The sequence below is a fragment of the Sprattus sprattus genome, assembly GCF_963457725.1.
Source record: "Sprattus sprattus genome assembly, chromosome: 15".
In the NCBI taxonomy this organism is placed as follows: domain Eukaryota; kingdom Metazoa; phylum Chordata; class Actinopteri; order Clupeiformes; family Clupeidae; genus Sprattus; species Sprattus sprattus.
Genome location: NC_137913.1, coordinates 21327136 through 21350837, shown reverse-complemented (window position 1 = coordinate 21350837; position 23702 = coordinate 21327136). Strand labels below are relative to the sequence as shown.

At 46.2% G+C, this 23702-nt stretch overlaps 1 protein-coding gene across 1 annotated transcript in view; it reads right to left on the bottom strand.

Annotated features, from left to right (window-relative positions):
* Positions 1–4490: 4490 nt before the first annotated feature.
* Positions 4491–23702, bottom strand: part of ccser1 (coiled-coil serine-rich protein 1) — a gene marked incomplete at both ends in the record, with an annotated part of 66733 nt that continues 47521 nt past the window's right edge. Inside the window, one exon of the mRNA XM_080852920.1 lies at positions 4491–5042. Within this exon, the coding sequence (XP_080709046.1) occupies positions 4491–5042 (552 nt within the window). The remainder of the gene's footprint in view (positions 5043–23702) is intronic.

Genomic DNA, 23702 nt, shown 5'->3' with positions numbered 1-23702 from the left:
TGTCCCCTTCTCTGCTCTGTGCCCCTTGAGATAAAGGAAGGGGAGCTGAGTACCCTACTGAATGTGGAATGTGTGTGTGCCTCTGTGCTGATAATGTCAAGAGATGTGTGCCCCTCACCCAAGGAGACAAGGTTGATACATTGCCTGCGGCTGATACTCAGTATCCTGGAGACCTGGATCCAGGAAGAACTGCATATAACCAGGTGTTCTGTAGTGGTTAAGTATTACAAATATTCTTTTGAAAATTGCATTGAAAAACACAACAAAGGTCCCCAGGGGCACGCAGACACGGTAACCATCTCCTCTTTCAAAGCAAGCCGACTTGCTGTTTGTATTCCCACTCTCTGACAGTGCAGAATCTATTCATCTCGGATAGAGATGGAGAGAGGATGACCGGCTTCATAAAAAAAGACTAGCTCAAAAGAAAATCTAATGGAAAAAAATCCAACAACTGAAGACGGAGTGGGGAGGGGTGAGTGAAAGCGGAGGGGTAGGGGCAGGGGATGGTAGGATATGTTACAAATCCTTCATGGTAGCGACGAAAGCAGACACAATAGTTTTCCTGGCATTTTCATGGATGCACACATAAACCATTGCAATTTCATAGACAGAGTGAGCCAAACATCAACAACAAATTAAAAAAAGTCCTCCCTCCTCAAAGTTAACACCTGCCTTCATTACTGGGCTCCCTTCATGCTGAGCTGCCGGTAAAAAGAGGCACAAGTTTTTAATATCTCTCTTATCTTTCAACACACACAGATAAATATATTTCAGATAAAAGAAACTCACAGGCGATTTGATGTTTAGCCCTGATGTCTGTTCTGTCTGGAAACAAATGTATTAAAAGGATGAGTAAAGAGGAACCGAGATCTGAAGGAGTGAAACCAGGGTAGCTGAATTGGGCCAGGGAGATGAGGGGTTCCAGATCACTAGGGGTAGACAAGGGAGATTTGCAGAGGGAATGCCGCCGCAGTTCACATATAAAAAAACATGATGCAACGACCGGCTTGCAACGCAGCAAGGCACTCTTCAGATGCCGTTTGAAAGAGTGTTAAGCACATGTAAAGAGCGCCACATATTGCATGGATCCAAGTGCATTCTCACTTCAAGAAATATCATATCAAAGAGGGAAAATATAGCCTTGGCCGGCGCTCTGTGTGTGGGTTTCTTGTCTGTGAGGCGGGGGAGCAAATGGTGCTGTGAACTAGGCGAAGGGCTTGTGTCAAGTACTCTTGTCTCATGCATAATGAAGTGTGTGTGTATGGGGGGGCCGCCTTGTTTTTGGCACACAAAACACAGCCATTTCAAATCTCCACTTAGCATCTCAGAACCCCAGGCCATGGTATGGATCGTGAGTTCATCTGAGATGGAAGCCTATACATCAGTGGGTTCTGCAAGAGCACAGTTAATTGAGACTGCTGTTTTAATAAGGCAAGTCTGTAGGTCTCACAGGGATCGGATTAGTCTTAATTAATAGTCTAGTCTTAAAATGTATATGCTCCAATGGACTGTTCAAAGTGGAGGGGGGAACAGCAAAGAAAATACCTTTTATTTGCACAGATCTTTAATAAAGTGAATCACACAGTGAAAATCATCAATAATCAGTAAAACTGCCTTAAGGAGGAAAAGATGGTGATAAATTCTATTTAAATTGTATTCACATATTAATTATTTAATCCCTTTTAAAAGTTTCAGTCATAGGTGAGCCCTGTTCACATTGAGAAATGTAAGCATGACATTTGCAAGGACTTACTGATATAAACAGGCACTCACCTATATAAAATATATACCAATATGCCAACTTTCGGATAAAGGTAAGTCATTTCCAAGATTTTCATACAAAGTGCCCGAAAAAAAGGCAAAAAAGTGATTACACTTCACATAACACCATATAATAAATAAGGCTCAAAATAAATAGCTAATCTCTATTTATAAATTGTATTTGTTTAGAAATGTCTTTGAACACATAGGTGACTTGATTAGGATATGTTCTATTTCTATCACACATTTCGAATGAGAGATCCCTAGTTTTGGGATCACAGTCCTGTGTGTCTGTTGCACTGTCCAAACATATTCATAGTGTCCATCCATTTCTCAGATCAATGCTGGCTTTTCAGGTGGAGCTATTAAATGAATGAATAGAAAGCACAGGGGAAATTGAGGGTATGTATCAGTGTGAGTGCGTGTGTGTGTGTTTGTGTGTGAGTGGGGGTGGATGGATTGTCTTACACTGGTTACACGGCAGTAAAGTTGCAGGAATATTTGACATTCGAGACATGCACTGACTGTTCCCAAAAATTCAATACTCCCGCTTACAGTCGGAATACTAACAGCAATGCCGAGAATGTCGCAATGATCATGGCCGATCATGGCAAGTCATGTGGAAGAGGATGTGTGCAACTAAACGCATCTGCTTTTTAACACGAGGTCACTCTTCTTCACGTCAGTCAGCATTTCTCCCTCCCTCACTTCTTCCCCCGCCTGCCTCTGAACCCCCTGCTCCTATCCTCCCTTCCCAATAGATGCGGCTGATCGCAGTAGCGGAGCGTGTGACGGTGAGATTGCGGTTTTGGCTGCTGCGAGCCGCTCTCGGTGGGGCTCGACCATGCGGGGCTTTTTGGAAGTAGGCTGAACGAAGCTGGGCTGCCTGCTCCCAACAGATTGGGAAAGTGGAGCAGCGGACCTCGGGGAGAAGACCTGGTGGATGGGACTGCGTTTCTTCAGGGCTTCCTTCACCTCTAAGTGTCCTTGTTTCCGCTCCTCCTCACCACTCTCTCTCCGTGGCAAAAAAAAGAGGACAGCATTCTCCCCCTCGCGCCATCTCTTGGAAAAAAAAGATCTGGCCAGTGCATCCAAGAGTACCAGAAATCGCTCATGAGTGGCAGTCATGTCTGTTCCTGTATTAAATGTATATATTATACATGTAATTCGTCTAATCTTTAAATTCACTTTCTGTTTGATTTGGATACTTCAACCTCACTCCCAGGCCTCGAGATGTTTCTGTTGATCAAACTGAGATACATCATCTACTTTATTACACAGTTCGTCTCCAAGCTGTGCCTGACCCTTACATAAGATACGGTACAGCAAAAGCAGTCCAAGTCTCCCATGGCGTAATTGTTTTTTAAATCCAATGAATCATGCTAACTTGTATCCAAAAAGCGGCGTGAATCATAGCACATTTCACTGCTGTGGCTTATTTAAAACACTGTAAAAGCTATTTTAGCCTGCAGTCACTGTGCAAAAAAAGGCTCTCCGTCGATCTTTATTTGCCATTTAAAAAGCATGCAATTAGCGAAGGTTAATGAGAGTTCACTCCCCTTAAAAGGGATCGCGTCGGTAACTCAACTGGAAGAGTTCGTGCTCTTCGTAAGACATAAGATTTGGCAAATCGTGTCGCTGGCTGCGAAAAGATGTGTGTGACAGTGTGTGTGAGTGCGTCTGCATTGAGTCATTTTGAGCGCAAAAGAAAACTTGACAGGGGTGGTGTCGCACTGCCATGTTGTATACATGTCTTCAGCTTCAGCGTGCTTGAGTGTGTGTGTGAGTGTGTGTGTGTGTGTGTGTGTGTGTGTGTGTGTGTGTGTGTGTGTGTGTGTGTGTGTGTGTGTGGCTCAGGCAGGTGGCTTGTGGGCTCAGATGATCTGTATTGAATCTGCGGCCCTCCGCTGAGATTCTTCACACCCCGGTCTGTCAGGCCTGACAGCCAGACAATGTTGTGTTGAAGAGACTCCAGTGTGAATGTCAAGATGAGAGACTGTTGTTCGTTTGGGAACGTACAATGGCACGAGTATCAAAATAAAGCGGCTCTGTCACTCTGTTTTTTTTTTATCGCCAAGGAGCTCGATATGATCGAGACACAGCAGGACTGGAGCCCTGGCACAGCTTGGCTCTTTTGCACTAGGTGTGTGTTTGTGAGTGTGTGTGTATCAACAAGGTGATGTTACTGGTGCCTTTTTGTCTGTACTGGATCCCCAGGGTCTTTGTACAGGTCAGAGAGTTGAAAGAGTGAGATCCTGAGGGTGAGAGATTTCAGCCCTTCCATAGATGTGGGGCTTATGTAGGGATGTGTGAGCATCATATGAGCAGCCAAAGAAAGGACATAAATGTCGGGCCATGAAAGGCTTTAAGTTGCTGGTCACCTAAGTAATAGTAGTGTGTATCTCTGTATTCCAGGTGAATATCTATGTGTGTGTATTGCGCTGTGTAGGCCGTGCAGTGAACCTATCTGTGTGTACTGCCATATATAAAAAAAGCTAGGTTTCCCAGCTTTGTGTGTGGGTGGATGTGTACAGATTCCCATGGCTGTAGTATGTAAACTCATCTGTATGACTTTGTGAGTGCACTTGTTGAAGTACAGAGGTATATTTCCATGTTTGTTTGTTCTGTCTTTTCACATGACTGGGCAGGTATTTGTGTGTGTGTGTGTGTGTGTGTGTGTGTGTGTGTGTGTGTGTGTGTGTGTGTGTGTGTGTGTGTGTGTGTGTGTCTCAGCCGTCATGCTGTGCCAGAGCCTGCAGCTCGGATGTGTGGAGGGAATGCTGCAGGAAGACGTTCTTACGGCTGTACATGTGCAGTGAGAGGGGCCCGCGGGGGGGCTGCCCCAGACGTCCCGCGAACGCGGAAGAGGAGGCGGTGGGGTGCGGCAGGGTTCCCCTCTCGCTCCGCGGGCCCCTCTCGCTGTCCGACGACAGGCTGCGCGAGGGGCTGCCACGTCCCGGCAGGCTGGAACTGCTGCCTGCCACGGAGCGCGGGATCTGACTGGCTGAAGGATGGTCCCACTTTCGCGGGGGTCTGTCGGTGTCGGCCGCCCACTGGGTTGTCGAGTCGCTAAAGGTCCCTCTTCGGGCTGGAGGGAGAGGTCCCTCTCTGCTGCTCCCTCCACTGGGACAGCAAGGGGGGTCGCAGGCGACCGTTGGCGGGGGGCGGCTATATAGGTCTGCGATGGGAGGGCGGAGGGCCCTTCGCTCCCTTTGGCTGCCGCTGATGCTGTGGCTGCTGCTGCTGCTGCTTTGGCCGGGGGCTCGACCTGGATGTGGAGCCTGTGGAAACAGAGAAACAGCCAGAGAGAGAGAGAGAGAGATGGAGAGAGTGAGTGAGCGTGTGTTTTGGCTGAGAGACTGGCATTGTAATGAGGCGACAAACGAAGCTACTTAATTTCCGTGCCATTCCAACAAGGCCTCTAACTCTTCGCTCCCCCTTCCCCTCCCGCCCCACGCTTTCTGGAACCTTCTCGATTGTCCTTCGACCAACTGGAGCCTTGCCTCCTTTTTTTCCTTTGTTTCCTTCTCCCGTTTCCGCTGCTGGGCAGGCCACAGAACACATTGTGGGGAGGTGGCTCATGAGCACACGTCCACACAGAGGAGCCCGAGCCACCTGTTCACTTTTCACACTACACTGCTCCTCTTATGTAAGCCAGAGCTCGTTAGCTAAACCCACTGCGGCTCAAGAGCTCGCTAGACAACAGGGTTTCCACGCTTTTTTTGGAACATCAAACTTTAAAAAGCTCAAGTACATTTTGCTTCTTCTTCTTTTCAAAAAACACGATAAACTAACATATTAACTCTGGCGATAGCCCTTCAAATCTTTTGTTTTGTTTTAAGTGGAAATTTTTTTTGCCACTTTTGAAAGATGGATTACAACATCTTGGTGGCTTGCTGTCTTAATGAATTTACTTGTGGCATGAACAAGCATGCGAGCGAACCTGGCAGATGCCATACATTCCAGTTTTATGTGCCCATTGATGGAGAATTCAAGTACTTTCAAGGACACTGATAAAATTTCATTGGCACAGGAACCACCAACGACTCGCCATTTGTTGACCAATCTGTAAATGCAACCCAATCGTTTACCATATAAAATAATAATGGACTTGACAGCCAGGACAGGACAGCCACACAATAACAACCTTGCAATGCCTGATGCTAATCTATTGTGAGGGAAAGAAGAAAGTTAATTAAATGTACCACAGCTGAGGTAATGTAATAACTTCGAAGAAGGGAGTTGAAATTAAATCCAACTGATTTCATACACACAGACTTCTCATCAAACAGAACTGCAGCACGTAAAAAAACTAAAAGGGGGAAAAAAAAAACCTGAAATAAATCAGCGATATGGATGAAATTGACTTATCAGGAAGCTAAGTGTTAACACAGTGACGCTTGTTCTCTTAAGACCATGAAAGGAAGGGGTGAACCAGAGAGAGGGAGAGAGAGAGAGGGGGGTGTGACACACACAAACGAAAGGCTCTGGGGGTGGCACGTAGGGGCACACTCATGACGGTGCGGCAGAGAGGAGCGATTCCTGCAATGTGGGGACGGGATGCACGGCACACAGGCAGAAGGCAGGCAGGCGGGCAGGGTGTGTGAAGTGGGAAAGGGCAGCTGATCGATTTTTGCAAATCCCCAAAGGCTGATTCACTGGAGAGCTGAGAACACAGGAGCTGGGTGGCCTGGAGCAGGACCTCGCCCTGAAGTCTCAGCTAGATCTTTACATTAAAGCCAAGTGTGACATAAAATAATAAAAAAAAAACTCAAAATGAACTTTGGTTCCCTTTTCTTGCTTTGTCTATCTTGGCCACCATTGGCAACCAATCTGTCCGAACATATTTGAAATCACATGTTTACATTGACACACACACACACACAGACACACAGACACACACACACACACACACACACACACACACACACACGCAGCATACAGGTGCAGAGACCACCCTGTTCAAACAGGAGGCCGGTGCGGCGGGGAGGCCAAGTAAATCAGAGTGATTTAGCGCAGCCCCATGCCACCCAGCTCTTTATTAGCCTGTGAAGATCTCTGTGCCGCACTAATAGCAACAGCTCTGTTAAAAGCCTCTCCGGCTGATTATATGCAAGCAGGATGGATGCAGGCAGATTTCCATCCGTTTACCTCCTCTGTTTACCACGCTCCCTTCTTCCCCCACCATCACCTACCTACTCCCTCTCCTGCAATCCAGTCGTTCCTCCTCAGTGCCCTACTCTCCCTCCCTCCCCCTCTCTCCCTCTCTCTCTCTCTCTCTCTCTCTCTCTCTCTCTCTCTCTCTCACTCAGGAACACTTCAGGACACCTACACAGGATGCTGAAATGTGGCAGGCCTGTGGGTGCAGCCGAGGCGGGATGAGGATGAGCTGCTGGTGCCCACACTGCGCTCGGCTGCCTTCCTTCCTGCCTACCTGATAGATGACAACCAGCAATGGCCACTCCACAGCACTCAGGCTTATTTATCACCGCAAATAACCTCCAACAGACACTACATGTGCAAGGGGTTCTTTTTTAGCACCGCGGTTTGTGGGTGGTGGTGGTAGTAGTGGTGGTGGTGGGGGTGGCAGAGGTAGAGGTAGAGGAGGAGAGAGGTAGACACTTATTGGACACTCCTGAGTGAACATCAATCTCAGGGCAAAATAAAAGATTAAAATTTTGTGTTCTGAGGCAAATACCGAGCCGAGCACACTTCTCATGTTGGATCGCGCGGTCCCCTTTGACTGTGTGGCTGTTTACATTTCCCGCAATCATGCATAAGTTATGGCCGCTGAACGCTCGCACTTTAACAAAAAAACGACTCGGCTTTGTGCCAGAACAAACTCTTCAATGTGTATGATGAAATATCACTCTTGAGAATGCTTCTCTTTCTAGAGCATTTTTATGTTGAAAATATAAAAGGGAGGAGAGAGAGAGAGTAAAAGAGGACAGAAGAGAAGAGAGCGAGCCCTTCAGTAAAGATTTTGAGCGTGGGGTAATTCTATCGCCTTTGCTGCTAGCTGAACAGAGACAGCGCCGGCAGTGCGTTTAAGGGGCAGGGAGGAGAAAAATGTGGTAAGAATTTCAAAACAAACCTTGACATTAAAAAAAGACTGTATTATTAGCTCAAGGAGTGGGGATGAGCAAGCCATGCCATATCTACCACAGTTTCTCCATTTTCCGCAATGTCAAACTGCAGACGTCTCAGTCAGTCGAGTCACATAGGGGGGAGAGCGGGGGACATACACACACAGCCCAAAACTCTTCGGTTTCTCTTAAGTCAGGAATGGTTTCGAGCTGCGACAACGTTCCTCTCCGTTCCACTGGGTGAGCTGGTTCTGGTCCAGCAGGTTCTGACAACAAAGTGAAGAGGAGTACCCCAGAAAACAAAAAAAATCGCCCACTGTGCCGGAAATTGTTTCTGGATAAAAGCGTGTGCGAGATGACCGGCTGAACAAGAGGGCACAGTAAAGCAGAAGACTACATGAACAGGCAGACTCGTCATCTCAGACTGCCTGTAAAGACTACAAATGGGCCTTATGCAAATGATCGGCAGCCTAGCATGTGCCGTCTTCCCTCAAAACTGCCATGCTGTGCAACACTGGAGCGTGGCAGATGAAGAGGAGGGCTGGGAGAGAGAGAGAGCGTTGAGGCAAGATGCAGGAAAGAGGGAATGACTGAAAGAGATGGCACCTACCAGGGATAGATCCGAGAGAGAGAGAGAGAGAGAGAGAGAGAGAGATAGAGAGAGAGAGATGGAGAGAGACTTTATGCAAGAAAGAAAGAGAGAGATGGATAGACTTTAGACAAGAAAAAGACAGAGAGAGAGATGAAGAGGAAAGCGGGTGAAAGACAAGACAGCAGTAAATGTTCAGACTGAACAGGAGTGAGAGAATGAGAGAAAGAGAGACAGAAAGGGAGAGAGAGAGAGAGTGTGTGAGAAAGAATTCATTTCCTGAAGTCTCTTCATTTGACTGTGAGAAGAAGAAGAGTAGAGAAGACAAAAGAAGAGAAGAGAGGAGAGGAGAGGAGAGGAGAAGAGAAGAGAAGAGGCTTGTTGCCTGATGATGAGGCCTGATGGAGCAGAGATTTGATGTGCGGAACAGCTCCCCCCCTTCACATCAAAGAGCCTGCGCCTACTGCTCCCCTCACACAGCTGTCAGCTTTGGGGGAAGATAAGATGCTTTACGGAGCCTGCTCTGTTCTTCCTGACAGCACAAGACCTGGATAAACAATAAGGAAAATATATATCAAGAGGAGTAAAAAAAGAACCCCGGCAAAAAAAGAGAAAAAGAGATGGAAAGAGAGAGGAGCGGGTGCTCATAAATTGAGTTTCTATCAGATAGTATCAGTGGATGTCTTGAGAGGCTTGTGATAGTCTTGCAGCTGCTAGTGTGTCATTCGCGAAACAGCAGCTGCTGCTGTAGGCGTTTCGGGGGTGGGGATGGGGGGGGGGCTGAAGGCTTCAAACTGAGCCCATCATACAAACGTGACCGCCATGACACACTACAGTTCCCACCGAACATGGCTTTGACACGCTATAATGAAAAGAGATGCAAGCTGTACCTAAGGGGCTTGATGGTGTGCAGTCACTGAGACGAAAACCACACACAAACAGCCACGCTCCTAATCAAGCACAGCCAGGCACATCGGCTCTCTCTATTCTTTTAAAAAGCAGTCGATACCCGTCCTGACAAAAAGAGAGAGGGGTTGAATCGACTTCTCTTCATAGTGCATGAATAGCCCAGAGGTGATTCCAGCATTGTGTCCCACCTTCCATTTCAGCTAATCAAGCTTAGGCTGGGTATAAGAGAGTGGGGGGGGGGGGGGGGGGGGGGGTCATGGGGGGGGACGGACAGTTGGCACGGGTGGCAGGGTGTGAAATGACTTACAAACTCTTGACTCCCTAAGGGGCCTGGCTCCTCCTCCATTTGACATCCGCCATGTCAGTCCCCAGAGAGGAGCCAGGCCAGGTGCGCCGTCCTCCCTTCATCCCGTTATCAGAGAGCCTTGCTGATCGCTCCTCCCAAAAAATAAAGGAAAATCGATGCAATGACCTCCTGCGGCAAGCTAGTCCCTGAAAATTCTGTCAGGTGTGAGAGGAGCGCGCTGGACAGACCGCTTGGGGCATCAGACTGAGATATCGATGCAGAGCTTAGGCCCGAGCCTGTGATTTTGGAGAGGCGGAAAAGGCCCTGCATAAAAACCCTCTCAAGCCTAAGGGGGAGGTCAACGGGCTGGAAAGTGCGCTGCATCCAGAAGCAGTGAGCTGGCTAAACCCAGACCCCCCGGCACTACAAGATACCGAAGCGGCTCTCAGTCACTCATGCGGTTGAATTCCTGATGAGGTTCTTTTGTTATCATATCCAGAATCAAAAGGTCCCAAAACCAATTTCTACAATTATTTTTTAATAAGCCCATTGGAAGTTTCAGTTTTGCACCATCAAATATAAAGATGGATTCTTCAGCGGTCTTGATTTCATCGATTTTTCATCTTTTTGTTTTGGGTTGGTGAGCAGCTCTCTCAGAATCTTCAATTTCTCTCATATATAAATAACAAGCCGAGACACCAGGACGGTAACATTTTCATCCTGAATCGATCCCACCTGGTAAAACTAATGGCTGCGGGTATACAACGACAAGCTTATTCAACTTCCACAACACACTCCATTTCCACCCGTCATCCATCTGGCTTTGCGGAACAGAACGGAGGCCCTTTCATTAATAGTGCTTGGATCACTAAAGGGCTGCTCTCATTTTGCACCACCGCTCACACCAGCGAACCCCCGGTGCCCATCTCCCACAGCCAGAGGCTTCGGACCAGATGGGGCTCCTGCCAGTGCAGCTCCTGTTCACATTCCATCCTCCCACTCACCATCCAAACAAAAGCCAGTGTCTTGACCACTGCTTGGTCCATTAGAAGCATTTTTCACATAATTAGTCACTTGTGTGCAACAGAGGGCACTGGGGCCACTGTAAGGTGCAGTACGTTTCGTTTAGCCTTAGTGTCTTCTATTAACACTTGTTTCTTTCTGGTGAATATAGGCTGCCTCGTCTATAAAACGATCTACTGGCTCTGCTGGTAAAAACATTCCAAATGGTCAGAGGTAAACAGAGATATGTTGCTGCAATTCAATGGACCATTAGAAAACATTCAGCCTCCTTCAAGCAATTCTATGACAAAAGCTGGAGCTGCGCTGAGCAATTCTCATTGCTCATTGTGCATTCACACTGGCAGTTTCTTCAGTGCAATGCTCACCAGAAGAGGAGAGGAAGAAACACAGGCAGAAAGTGAGTGTGAGAAGGGAGAGGGAAAGAGAGTGTGAGAGAGAGAAAGACAAAGAGAAAAGGGGTGAGAGAGAGAGGGAGAAGGGAAAAAGAGAGCGTGAAACCGCCACGTCCTTCACGGCTGTGAGAGCGGAGCTGTCACATGTCACTCCCGGCCGACCATCTAACTCAGGCTCGTGAGACAGGCGAATGACGCCTGCCCCTCCTGCCGGCCGTCTCATGTCAGGTTTGCCTTGGGGCTTAGCCGCACGGGGCCTTGGCTGCCCGTCTCGTGTCAATTCCGCTGAACACAGAGAGGAGAGGTGGGTGGTGGAGGAGAGGGGAGGGGAGGGGAAACTGAAGCCCTCATTAATTACCTCTATTGTGTTCTGTGACAGCCTGCAGAGGGAGTGCAGGCTGTAGGACGCACACAGGGAGTGGACAGTGCAATATGAGTCTGGGTGCTGCTGCCGCAGCAGCTCTGACAGGCAGTTGGGGGCTTGTCCGGGATCGTGCCACATGTGAGCTAACTGCTGACTGCAGGCTGCCATACATCTCTGGCCTTCTTTTTCACTACCACTGCTCAACTGCTGTCAAGTTTGGAAAAAAAGAAAATGTGCCACAAAAGCCAGAGATGCACTAATGACAAAAAAAAGTGTTATCTAAATGACGAATGACAATGGCATCAACCTGCCTTATTAGGGCCAGGACAGGATGGGTAATGATGTCCACATGTCTGACATGTTTCAAATGAGGTAGATTTGTACTGTTGGAGAGGTAATGACCCATCTGTGTTATGACTATGGATTGTTTCATTTCATATGGCACAGGCATGGAAAATAAATATAAATAAAGATTTGATTAAATTATATTTGTTGTGGAGCTAGCAGCTTCATTCAATGCTGGGCCCAAATGGTACAGTGAGCCATCACTTTCTGAGCATTATCATATTTGGGCATGCACAGTGGGTGTGCAGGTCTAGCCCCATGGAAGCAGTTCCCGTGTTTGGGTCACTTAGGCTAATGTCGGCTGCAGCTATCTTGCATGAGCGATCTTAAGGTCACCTCCCTTAATACCAGTAACATGCAAACAATATACAATTAGAGGACACATTTCCTCAAGCAGCGTTGTTAAAAAAAGCTGTGTGGGTGGGCTGTCATATCTGCAGGACCACATAAGGCGAGGGTAAAAAAAAAAAAAAAGACAATTTATGCTTATCAGATTTTATGTTAAGATTGAATATTCATTTTCCATATTTGTCTGTACAATATTCTTACTTTCTGCCTCAAGGCCATTGAGAGTGTGCACATTCCAAAGGAAAGCGTTGTTAGTATTCATGTATTCTTTTCTTTCATTAATGTTGCAGTAAATTGTGTTAGATCAAATTCAGAGGCTAGGTCCCTGCATCCACAAAATAAAATATTGAAATATACACAGGAGGCAGTGGTGGAAAATGGCAAATGTCACCCTAGCGGTTCTCTGCCCAGCATGAGGGCTGGAGAGGAGGGAGCGTGGGGGAGCTGGAAGAGGAGCCGGGGCCCAAGGACACAAGTTTCATTTTCTTCATGGAGCTAGACTCTATAGTGGCTTCACTGTAATTGGGAGTGGGTGGAGAGCTCACCTCCCACTCAATATTGATTGCTCTGGTCTTCTACCTCTTGTTCATTTACACATGTGCCTGAGCAACACAACTGTATTATCCTGCTCCCAGCTTTACTCAACTCACAAGCGGTTCCTGCAGGAGGACAATTATAGGCAGAGGGGGTAAAAAAGGATGGGGGAGAGGAGGAGAGTAAAAAGAAAAAAAGGATAAGAGAGATGGAGAGGACAGTAGAAAGTGAAGGCAGAGAAAGGGAAGAGAAGAAAAAGGAAATGAACGGACATTTTAGGATAAAATGAGAGAAGAGGAGGACGGGAGCAGGAAGGAGAGGAGAGGAAGAAGTAGGAGGAGGAGAGAGGACAGAGAAAGTGAAGAGGAGCAGTGAGACGAGAGACATGAGAGGAGAGGACAGGCCAGAAGAGGAGAGGAGAGCAGAGGAGAGGACAGGAAGTTGGGCTCTCACACGGCACCTGCCCTACTTTGCTTTGAGTAATGAACCTGAGGTGTCCTGAATCTGTCCAGCGGCGGAGAAGCCGGTCCCTGGACTAGTCTGCTCGGTACGGCAGGCCACAGGGGAAGGGAGGGGGTTGATGGATACCCCTCTACACTGGGCATCACGCCAGCTTACTCTGCCTGTTCTCATGAAGGGCCCTTTGGGTACACTTGCTACAGTCCAGGTGAAAGACAGCTGTATGTAGGAACACACACAAACACACTCACACTGGTGCAGTCATCCTTACACACACACACACACACACACACACACACACACAGTCATGATTTGCAGTTTGTGCATAGGCAATGCCCAAATACAGTCATACAAAGATATGGGTTCATGACATAAAAAAACTCAAATTATGCATGTACAGATATACACACACACACACAAGCTTGCTAGCTCTCTCTCTCTCTCTCTCTCTCTCTCTCTCTCTCTCACACACACACACACACACACACACACACACACACACACACACACACACACACACACACACACACACACACACACACACACACACACACACACACACACACACACACACTCACAGGGCAGTGCATCAATTAGCACAGAAGCAGCCTCTGACCCTAAAGGATGAACAAGGAGGCTGAAAGGCTCACATGTGCACTGGCAGCCTCTAAATCCTTACGCAATCCAAGCCACAGAGGCAGGCTCCACGCATATGCACACATCGCCAGCCTGGGCCAAGTGCTATAATTGTACACCTAACAGAAACAACCCGCCATGCAGAATGGCCATATTCTGAGCGATCTCCACAGAGCTGACTGGGCACACATGCCCATATCAGTTAGCTGGCACCAGTCAGCCTGCCTCTATTTAAGGCCACCTATCCTTTACATAATTTACAGGAAGCAGAAGGCGAGAGTCACACTAATTCTACTTCCTTTTGATTCGATTTTCTCCTGTAATTTTAATGTTGTCCGCAAAACAGTTCCTGCACAAACACGCTTCTTTTAATAAGCAAGATACCAAGTGTGAATTGGGGTTAAACAAGCTTTATAATGTTTTGTTTACTTTTTTTTGTGAGCAGAGGTTCACAATATCGAATATACGAATAGAGGTACACAATATCGAATCTACCGCACCGTATTATCAACTCCGGTGAGAGACGGTAGCAAATTATGGAGAGAAATATTTGGCGGATAATGAAAGCCATGTGCTGGAACCTTAACCGATCTTCAGCAATAAAAAAGCAATTTGTGCGTTTGCCGTGTGTGTAATCTTGTAGGGGGAGCTTCCCCATGCATCAGCATTGCACATATTTAATCTGTTCTTATAACCTCTCTTCTCCAGAGATAATCGCCTATGAGCAAACAAATGTTGTGAATGATACTCATTAGCTGGGTTTCTCATATCTGCCACCTCCTCATTCTGTTTCATCATCTGTCCTTGACTCATTCGTCCCCTGTCAACTAATCAGATAGCCTTCTGCTAATTTGCCATGCCTTACCCTGTTTCAAGCACAGGACTTTAATTGCTTTTTGCATTGCATGACACTGGTGTATCAAGTATCGAATAAATATCTTCGGCTTTGATTTTGATGTCCATAAGCAAAAGCATTAAATGAAACATCAGGACACATCAAACCCAACATCTTCCTCTAGGGTGCTGTATACATTAATAGCGAAAGCACACCCTTGAGTCCAGAATTGTAACTTCACAAAAAGATTGGGTATATGTGTGCAAACCAGTCTGTGTGTGTGTGTGTGTGTGTGTGTGTGTGTGTGTGTGTGTGTGTGTATGTGTGTGTGTTTGTTTGTGTTTGTGTTTGTGTTCAGATCAACTATCGGTCCACAAGCTCTTTGGCTTCTGGCAGCCTGCGTTAAACTGGGGCTGCTTATAGCCTCCCAAAGTTCCAGGCCTGATTCAGAGCGTCCTGCCTCCTCTGATCCGTATCCTGTCTATCTGTCTGTCTGTCTGTCTGTCCGTCCCTCTGTGATTAAAGAGGCCAGATCACAGATCCTAGCACCTGTATCCTTGAGTGAATTATGCCTCAGGATGCTGGGGTGACTTACTCTGCTCTGTTTGCTTGGGGGGGACTCAGATATGATCCACTCTGGCAGCCATGGGTCTTTAAAAGCTCAGAAAGGCTATCCCTCTCTACACACACGCACACACACACGTACGTACACACACATCTATACAAATACACACACACACACGCAAACACACACAGGTTTCGGGAGGAAACTGCCTACTCCCAAAGCTCCCAAGATGATGAGCCTGTCACATGCACTCCCTCACATGGAGCTGAGGCTGTACAGAGTAGCTGAAGCTCCACAGCTTCCCGCACTGCCCTACTCATGCCGCTGCCGTCCAGAGGATAATAGAAGGCTAATTAATTTCTAAATCCAGCCTATTCTCACAAATGAACAACCTCTGAAATCTCATTTTTGAAGAATGCACAGATTGCACTAGGTTTTCAATTAAGACGCCTGAAAAAAAGGAGCCAACGTATTACAGTGCGCAAATTATCACGGTACATGCAGCGGATCAACTTTGTTTCATGCGCATTGGTTTCTGTCTGTCAGAGCTAATGAGTTCCAAAACGTTTTTTTGGGGGGGGTAAAATTAGCATTGGTTAATTGTGTGGAGAGTAGCTGTGCTTTAAAAAAAAAGCATGCGGTCCATGTGTTTTTCTCCTCAATTAACAATAACAAATTGTCAAGTGAAACCATTGTCAAATTACTTTTGAAAGGTGTCTGTGCGAGCTTAACAATGTCAGCAAGCCAGTGATCAGTGATCCACAAACAGAAAGAGAGAGAGAGAGAGAGAGAGAGAGAGAGTGGGAGTGAGAGAGAGAGTGTGTGAGAGAGAGAGAGAGAGAGAGATAAGCTCACAGAGGACCAGCCAGTCATGTTCCTTCAACTCTCTGTGTGATAATGCAAAATTATTTATTGCCTACAATACAATCTGCTGAATAGTGATGAATATGCTCTGAGGTTTACGTGCAGTGAAACCTCCTCACATTCCCCATGTTTACCTTAAGCAACCACATAAGGGGAGAGAGTGTGTGTCACTGTTTGTGTGCAGCTGAGGCGGGTGGCATTAAAGGAGAGGAAGTCTCATGCAGAGACAAAAATAAACGGAGCTGAAGCCTCACCACTGGAGGGAGCTCTACCCACAGCTCCCCTGAACTAACGACTGCACCAATCCAGGCAGATCTCTCCTCCTCACCTCCTCTCTGCCCACTTTGGCACACATGATAAAGGTCATCTGAAGCTGCAGTGAGGACCGCAGCTCACGCTAAACATTAACATGAATACCATGTTTACCATTTCATACCACCCCACCCCTCCCCCCACCATCTTTTCTAATCTGTCTCATTATACCGGTCAGTGTGGGTTTATTACAGGAACAACATCAGTAGTCTTAAAGACTAATAACTTTAGTCACCAATGCTCCTTATCTCTCCCACCATTAAGATTCAAAGACCCTACTCTCTTCCGCCTTCTGCATCTTTTTCAAAAAGTATCTTTCCCTTTTAGTCAACTCATCTTTTCCAATAAATTACTGACACTCCAAATTGTATCAATATCTGTGGGAAAAATACTCTATGTCAACTGCACTAACAAAAACATCGTCCAGAAACGAATCTCCTCCAATGGGTAGAGATGGTCTTTACTTATTTGTGAAAGATCTGAAACATCTGACCATTTTGACATGACATCATCCATTTCTGCAGTAATTGCATCTCATTAGGGGCCTTTGGCAACGTTTCCCCTCCATGTCCCATGTTTACACAAGGCTCTGGGCTCGCCCCACCCACCACACTCTCTTCAGCATGTTAACCCGCTCCTCAGCCTGTGCAGCTGTCTCATCGTCACAATTAACATAGCAGTGTTAACCTTCTCCTTGACATTGTTAGGCATACTCATACGTCCACTATCAGTCGGATCTTTCTTTTAAAGTTAGGGGGCTGACTCTTCGTGCTTGGATCTTCCCTCTGCGATCGGACTTCCCCTTTATCGCCTGTCACAATGCCCCCAGTGCTCTGCTTCACCCTCCACTCCTGACCTGAACGGACACGCCAACCTAACTTGACAAATATTTCCACATTCAAAACAGTATTTTAGTTTTAAAGTATTTTTTTTTCACCCGAGTGGTATCACTGACATCCCACTTGCCAATTTCCCAAGCCTAGGGAGCTCTAGCTCAATATCCTCATTGGGAATGAAAGGTGGGACATTAGAATCATTAATCTAGTTGTCGGGTAATACAGAGACATGAATTCCACTTACCCAAATGCCAATCACATCTAACTGACTGGCTAGCAACTCCTCCTTCAGGAAAACCACCACGGCTTAATTCATGTGTGATGCTGACACAATGTTTTCATGGCTGAGTCTCTCACCCACGTCCAATAACACATCCTTCACAGATACTCCAGCAACGGGGACGCACCTAACTATGAGACACTATCCCACCAACCTCCAAAGAGTAAGAAAGGCAACAAATCATAAGATCGAAAAATACAGAGAAAGGACAGAAAAAGTTCTTTCAAACTTCCCTCTCACCATGAACACACATCCACACACCACAATCCCAGCATGCACTGAGAAAGGAGAAGAGAAGAGAAGAGAAGAGAAGAGAAGAGAAGAGAAGAGAAGAGAAGAGAAGTGAAGAGAAGAGAAGAGAAGAGAGAGAACGATGTCCCTCAGATGATCAGCCTGGAGACTGTTTCAAGGTGGATGCCATTGATCCCTGTCCTCTATTTGATGCAACCTGCACCACTAATGTGTGTGTGTGTGTGTGTGTGTGTGTGTATTCCCTCTCTTTCTCTATGTCTCTCTCTAACACATTTCCTTATACCTTATATATATATATATATAGATATATATATACATATATATAACTGCAACCAAAGCCACAGTAATCCATGTTTTATAACATGCATTTATATCCATTTATATCTGTAACCGAGGGGGATGTACAATGTGGATAAGGGCTAGAGTGTGTGCTTGTCAGATGAAGGGGATTACAGTGACCTGGTGAGAGAGCAGGGCGACCAGGAGATGGAGGTTGGATATTTCAACCCTTCACAGCCTGCAAGGGGCCCCAGATGGGCCTTAAATAGGACCCATATGGAGGCAGGTGTCCTTGCTCGTCTGCTCATCTAAAAGCTCCAACTGCCACACTACCGTGGAACTAGGACAGATTCCGAGAACAGAGCGGAACGGTAATATATGCGTTTGGACATAAAGCCTATCTTCATGCTGCGCTGCGTCTGCTTGTACAGCAGCATTACACTGCAGTGGCTGTGTGGCGACAATCACTCCGACATCCACATCCTTACCACATCTGTATGCTGGTTACGGTTCTGTTCACCGGCAGTAACAAGGAAGGGGGGGGGACATATTCCTCTCCCCCCTATGTTTTTTTTTTTTTAATGAGCCGTTCTTTTCTCTTACAAATGTAGCAATTAAGTTCTCCTCCAGCCATCCATTCAATGCTGTTGATTAAGAATAATTGCTTAATGAGTCAGTATTCCACAGGAACAAGCATTTAAGTATCATTGAAGTTGAGATTTACAATTTTGCCTAATTAGCTCGCCCACATGAGTGCGTAGCACTGAGTCTGTGCGGACTGTAAGGCCATCTATCTAGCTGTGGGAATGGGAAACGCACCCTAAGGCCCTGGCCCAGCAACACCTAACTGCATCACTCGTCTGCAGACTGCGCTCGCAATAAGGAGGGCGAAGAGGGGGATGGGGGAGAGAAAGTTTTAAGAATATTTTCTTCTTTCTCATTTTTTAAGCAGAAAAAGACTTTGGGTCTCTCTCTCTCACTCTCTCTCTATCTCTCTATCTCTCTCTCTGTCTCCCTGTGCCTTTGTCACTTTCTTTCACCGTTATATTCTCTCCCTTTGTTACTCACTTTATTGGATTGTGGTAGAGTGGCCATCTTAACAACTCACATCTAATCAATTACTCGTAAGGCTGGCGTCTGAATGATTAATGTAAACGCTATTCATTTCTCACCTCTACTGAGAAAAAAGGCACTTGGGCTCAGTCTCTCTTTATATATATATAACTACATATACAGAGAGATAGATATATATATATAGAGAGAGAGAGATAAATGGAGTTACAGAGAGATAGACAGATAGATGGAGGGATAGATATAAATGCAGACAGAGCCACATCAGCAGCAGTGATGGTGAATGTGCTCACATCAGCTGAAGACCCCTTTCACTCTCTGCTGAGCTCAAGCAGGGCCTGGCTGTTACAAGCCTTAACTAAGCACTCCAGGAATAGACAATGCCCTGCAGGCTGCTTAATAATCCATCATGTTGGCTGTCAGTCACAAAGTTTTTAATTCAGCAACCAGACGGCCGACACCCCCTCACAACTCTAACAACCCCCTTCAGCCCACACTGCCCACGCCACCTCAGCACTCCCAGCCCTAACACCCAGTCACTGCCTGGCACCCCCCCCCAAACACACACCTTTATCCAGGCATTCTAAAGGGGATGAGAGAGGGTCACTTGGAAGGTTTTTGAGTGTCGTCAGGGACAGGGTAGTGTTGACAGGGAAACAAGATATTAACAATAGACCACACACAAACACTCAGAGAGGCCCTGCTGCCAGTCAGATTGTACCAAAGGGTTATGGAGTGACAATAAACTGATACAAGAATGAAGGAACTGAAGAGGAGTTATTTCAAAGACGGGAGGAATTACTAGCATTAGCAATAGCACATTTCCTCTTCTAATGGGAAAATGTCCCGTTTTCCCGACGTTTTCGATATTAAGCCAGGCGGGTAGGTGTGTAACTCAGAGTGTGAATTGCACTTGCTCCTGACTTCTACTGAAAGCACAGGGACCATCTATCAAATTAATGAGCCTGTTTCCAGTAAACTGTTAAGAGAGACATTTCCCTCAGCATCACTTTTGTATTTCTGAGTGTTTGACTAATGTATGACTTTTAATACTTTTAAAAAAAAACACAGGCCAGAATTCCTACGTCGCCTGAATTCACAATTCTTTGTCAGGTCATTCTTTGAGCACTGCGCTGAACTGAGGGCTTACAGCAGCTGCGCTCCAAATCCACATGCTTCAGTACCCCTATTTCGACAATGCGGCAGTCTGTGTTTGTCCTTTCCGCAGAATCTCTAAGTATTCTTGGACCATCAAAAATGACTCCAGTCTTCCAACCCCCCCCCGTCTTCAGGAACGTTTACACCACCCATTGGCAGGTCTTCCACCCACCCAATACAAAGATAAAAACACAAACAAACAAAAAATGACTTGGAGGGGAATGCAGACAGCTTTTTTTATGTCTAGCATTTACAGTTGATGCAAGAGCTTACAGCGGATTTCACAGCAGCGGAGCAGACAAAGCTCAGGTGTCACAGCAAAAACGCAGAGATACCTGCCCTCCAGCGCGATGTGTGTGGGAGTCAATGCTCACCTGACATTACCCGCATAACACCACTAATTTGTCTTTGTTTTTGTATTTTTTTGTTGTTGTTCTACCTCTACCTGTGCTGTGTAGCAGGGGAGTGGGGCACGGTAAGGTGAATCAACAGATATGAAAGGCAAAATATTGGCAAAGGCCTTTTCTGTGAAACGAACCTGTGGGGGCCTTTCGGGTAAATTAATGAAACAGATGGCGACTTCATTAATAACTCTAGGTTGCCATCACGTTGGCAGGGTGAGAGTGAGACCTCACATGTGCCTCGCGACACCACCCTCCGCCTTCTCCGCAGGAGTGATGGAAAGATCCGGAGCTCACAAAGGCTGACCCCATCCAGAGGAGGCTAATGCATCACCCCCATGGCATTCAGCCTAAAAGCAAAGAGGATTGGAGCATGGTGATGTACACTAAAAAAAAAAAAAAAAAAAGGAAACCTCTACCACGCAAAAGAGAAACATCTTAGTGGCTTGTCTGGCCTTCAGTGCTTTACCAGGCACTCAGTGTGTGGGCTGTGTGTGAGAAAGACATCTTCATCCTTAGAAAACCAACAGAACTTACAACTACTTGAAGTACAGCGCAGTGCAATTGAAAGTGGGAACCGGCATAGAAAACTTTACCCTCTACCTCTGTCCATGCCCAAACCGACACATTCACACATTTTGTGGACATATCCAACTGTTGTGATGTTGCAGAGAATTGTACTTAAGACAAATTATATTATAATAAACATTTGCATTCTGTGGGTAGATAATGAGGGCTCGATTGACCATAGAAAATAATTAATTTAAAAACCCCACCAGTCAGAGTTTACTCTCCTGCTGATTAATGGGATCAGACTGTTACAACACAACAAGCTGTTTGCCGGCAATCACCGCCAACGCTGATTGAGTAGATTGAATCCATTTTTTAATCAGGTAGATTTGAAAAGCGGCAATCAACATGTCGCCACGTTATAAACAGGGCAAATTTGGCTGTTTATTGTGCCTTTTTTAAAAGCAGACGGATGTTTCCTAATTAGCTGTGGGGAATGCAGATTTGGTGTGTGTGGGGAGGGGGGATTGGTAGGGACTGGATGGGTTGAAGGCAGTTGGAGGGGGTGCTTGAAGGGAATACAGTCTGCATTGATTAGAGGCAGACAGGCTGCAGAACAGAGAGAAACCCCTACCTGCATGCAGTCTCCCTCACACGATGCTGGTGGTCACTGCGCCATAGGAGAGGAGGATGAAAGGTGGAAAGAAAGAACAAAAAAAGAACAGAACAACAGGATAGAGATGAACATGGTGGACATGAAAATGGATGATGGGAGCAAACAAACAAATAAATAAAACACTGAGATGTTTAACCAAACAAACCGTGAGCACATAACAAACATGAAGGAAATGGGGGGAATAATGAGATGACTATGGATTAGTGACATCTTGGTATTGATGCATTTTCTATGGTGTGTGTGTGTGTGTGTGTGCGTTGTGGAGAGGGGGCAGTTTGTACAGTCTGTGGGTCGCTTCATTCCAAAAGGGCACCTGTGACACAGTGAATTACTGGATCATTAATTGCACTCTGCATCAATATGCATTGAACCACGAATCCAGTGAAATCGATCAAGCAGAGGCTGTTCAGTGTCCAGAATGCTTACTGGAAAAGAATGTAATGCTCCTGACACCTTCTGTCACCGAGCTGACATGAAGCAATTATGTGAGAGTCACAGGACAAGCTACTAACATTACATTACACTAAAAAAAAAGACAACTAAGTACCATCCTGTAACGTATGTGTATGTATGTATGTCTGCATGTGTGTATGAGAGATATAGTATGAGCGAGAAAGACAAACAGGGTGAAGAGAGAACAAAAGTGTGAAATGGGCCAGGTTTTTCAGGAGAACTGGGAGTCTGTGCGCCAACCAGTCACGGTGCACCACTAAGAGGGTACCGCCGGGAACCGATATAAATATCACGGCCTGAGGAGAAACCATGCCAAGTCATGGAGTGATCGCACGGGGACTTGGGCACGAACGCGCTAGAGAGCAACTGTACGACCGCTGATCAGAGCCAACTTTTAATTCGTGGGTGAGCACGCACTGCCACTGCCGCTGCGCATGACTTTAGTCCTCTCGTCAGATGGAATGTTCAAACAGCAATTCCATTAACCCCCACCCCCACACAAGTAAATATTTAATATCTGTGAATATGGCAAACAGGTTCTGGGGCTGTGAGATGATGCGACTTGGGGAAGGATCCTATCTTGCGTGAAAGAGTTTGCCCATTGCTTAAATATGTTTCAATAAAACGGAAGAGGAGGAAACAGCATACCTCTTTAAAAACTCAAGAGCCCAGCTTCATGATATGCCAAACCAGAAAATGGAAGGTTCTGGGTTATACGAGTCATATACATCGCCACTGATAACTCCTACTTGTGTATTTTTGAGAGGAACTTGTTGTGGTGCTCCCATAGCTGAACTGATAGTGCAAGGTGCTGAGAACACCAATGTCATGGGGTTTCGGACAAAGCGCCTGCCAAATGAGTAAATGTCAGTGTACTTCCCCATCATTGTTAGTGTGGCTTCGATTTGATGCCTCTTTGCTGGGCCACAAACACCACCACATTCTCTAGTAGTTTTATATGGAAACTTTAAGACTGTGAGCAAAACATTTAATCCCTAATGCAAATGCCATGGTAAATAAGGTCCTAAATGTAGCCTTATACGTACACACAATGCACTGTGCTGATAAAGCTGAACGTGTGGATCAGAGGAGGGTGATAAATGTCACTGGTTTTACTGCGACCATCTTTCAGGAAATTTGGCACCCATTGTGTGTACGTTGGGGATGTTCATTTACAAGTCCTGAACAGCTTGGTCCTCTAAAGAGGCTTTTTGCTAATGCTCAAGTTTGCGCTCACCACACACTGAGTCAAAAGAGATAAAAGTGCTCGTAAATCAAAGGGTGAGGTGCACGCACTGGCATTTCTTACTGTACGGATGGAATGTTTCCCACTTAAATCCCAACAATCTCTCTTTAAAGTATGACTGCATCAAGTGTTCTTGATTAAAGTGTAGAGATTGAGTGCATTGAAACTCAGTCTTTAGGGATGACTCGCAACATCAAAAATCTACTTTATTACTGGTCACAGGGTCAACAGG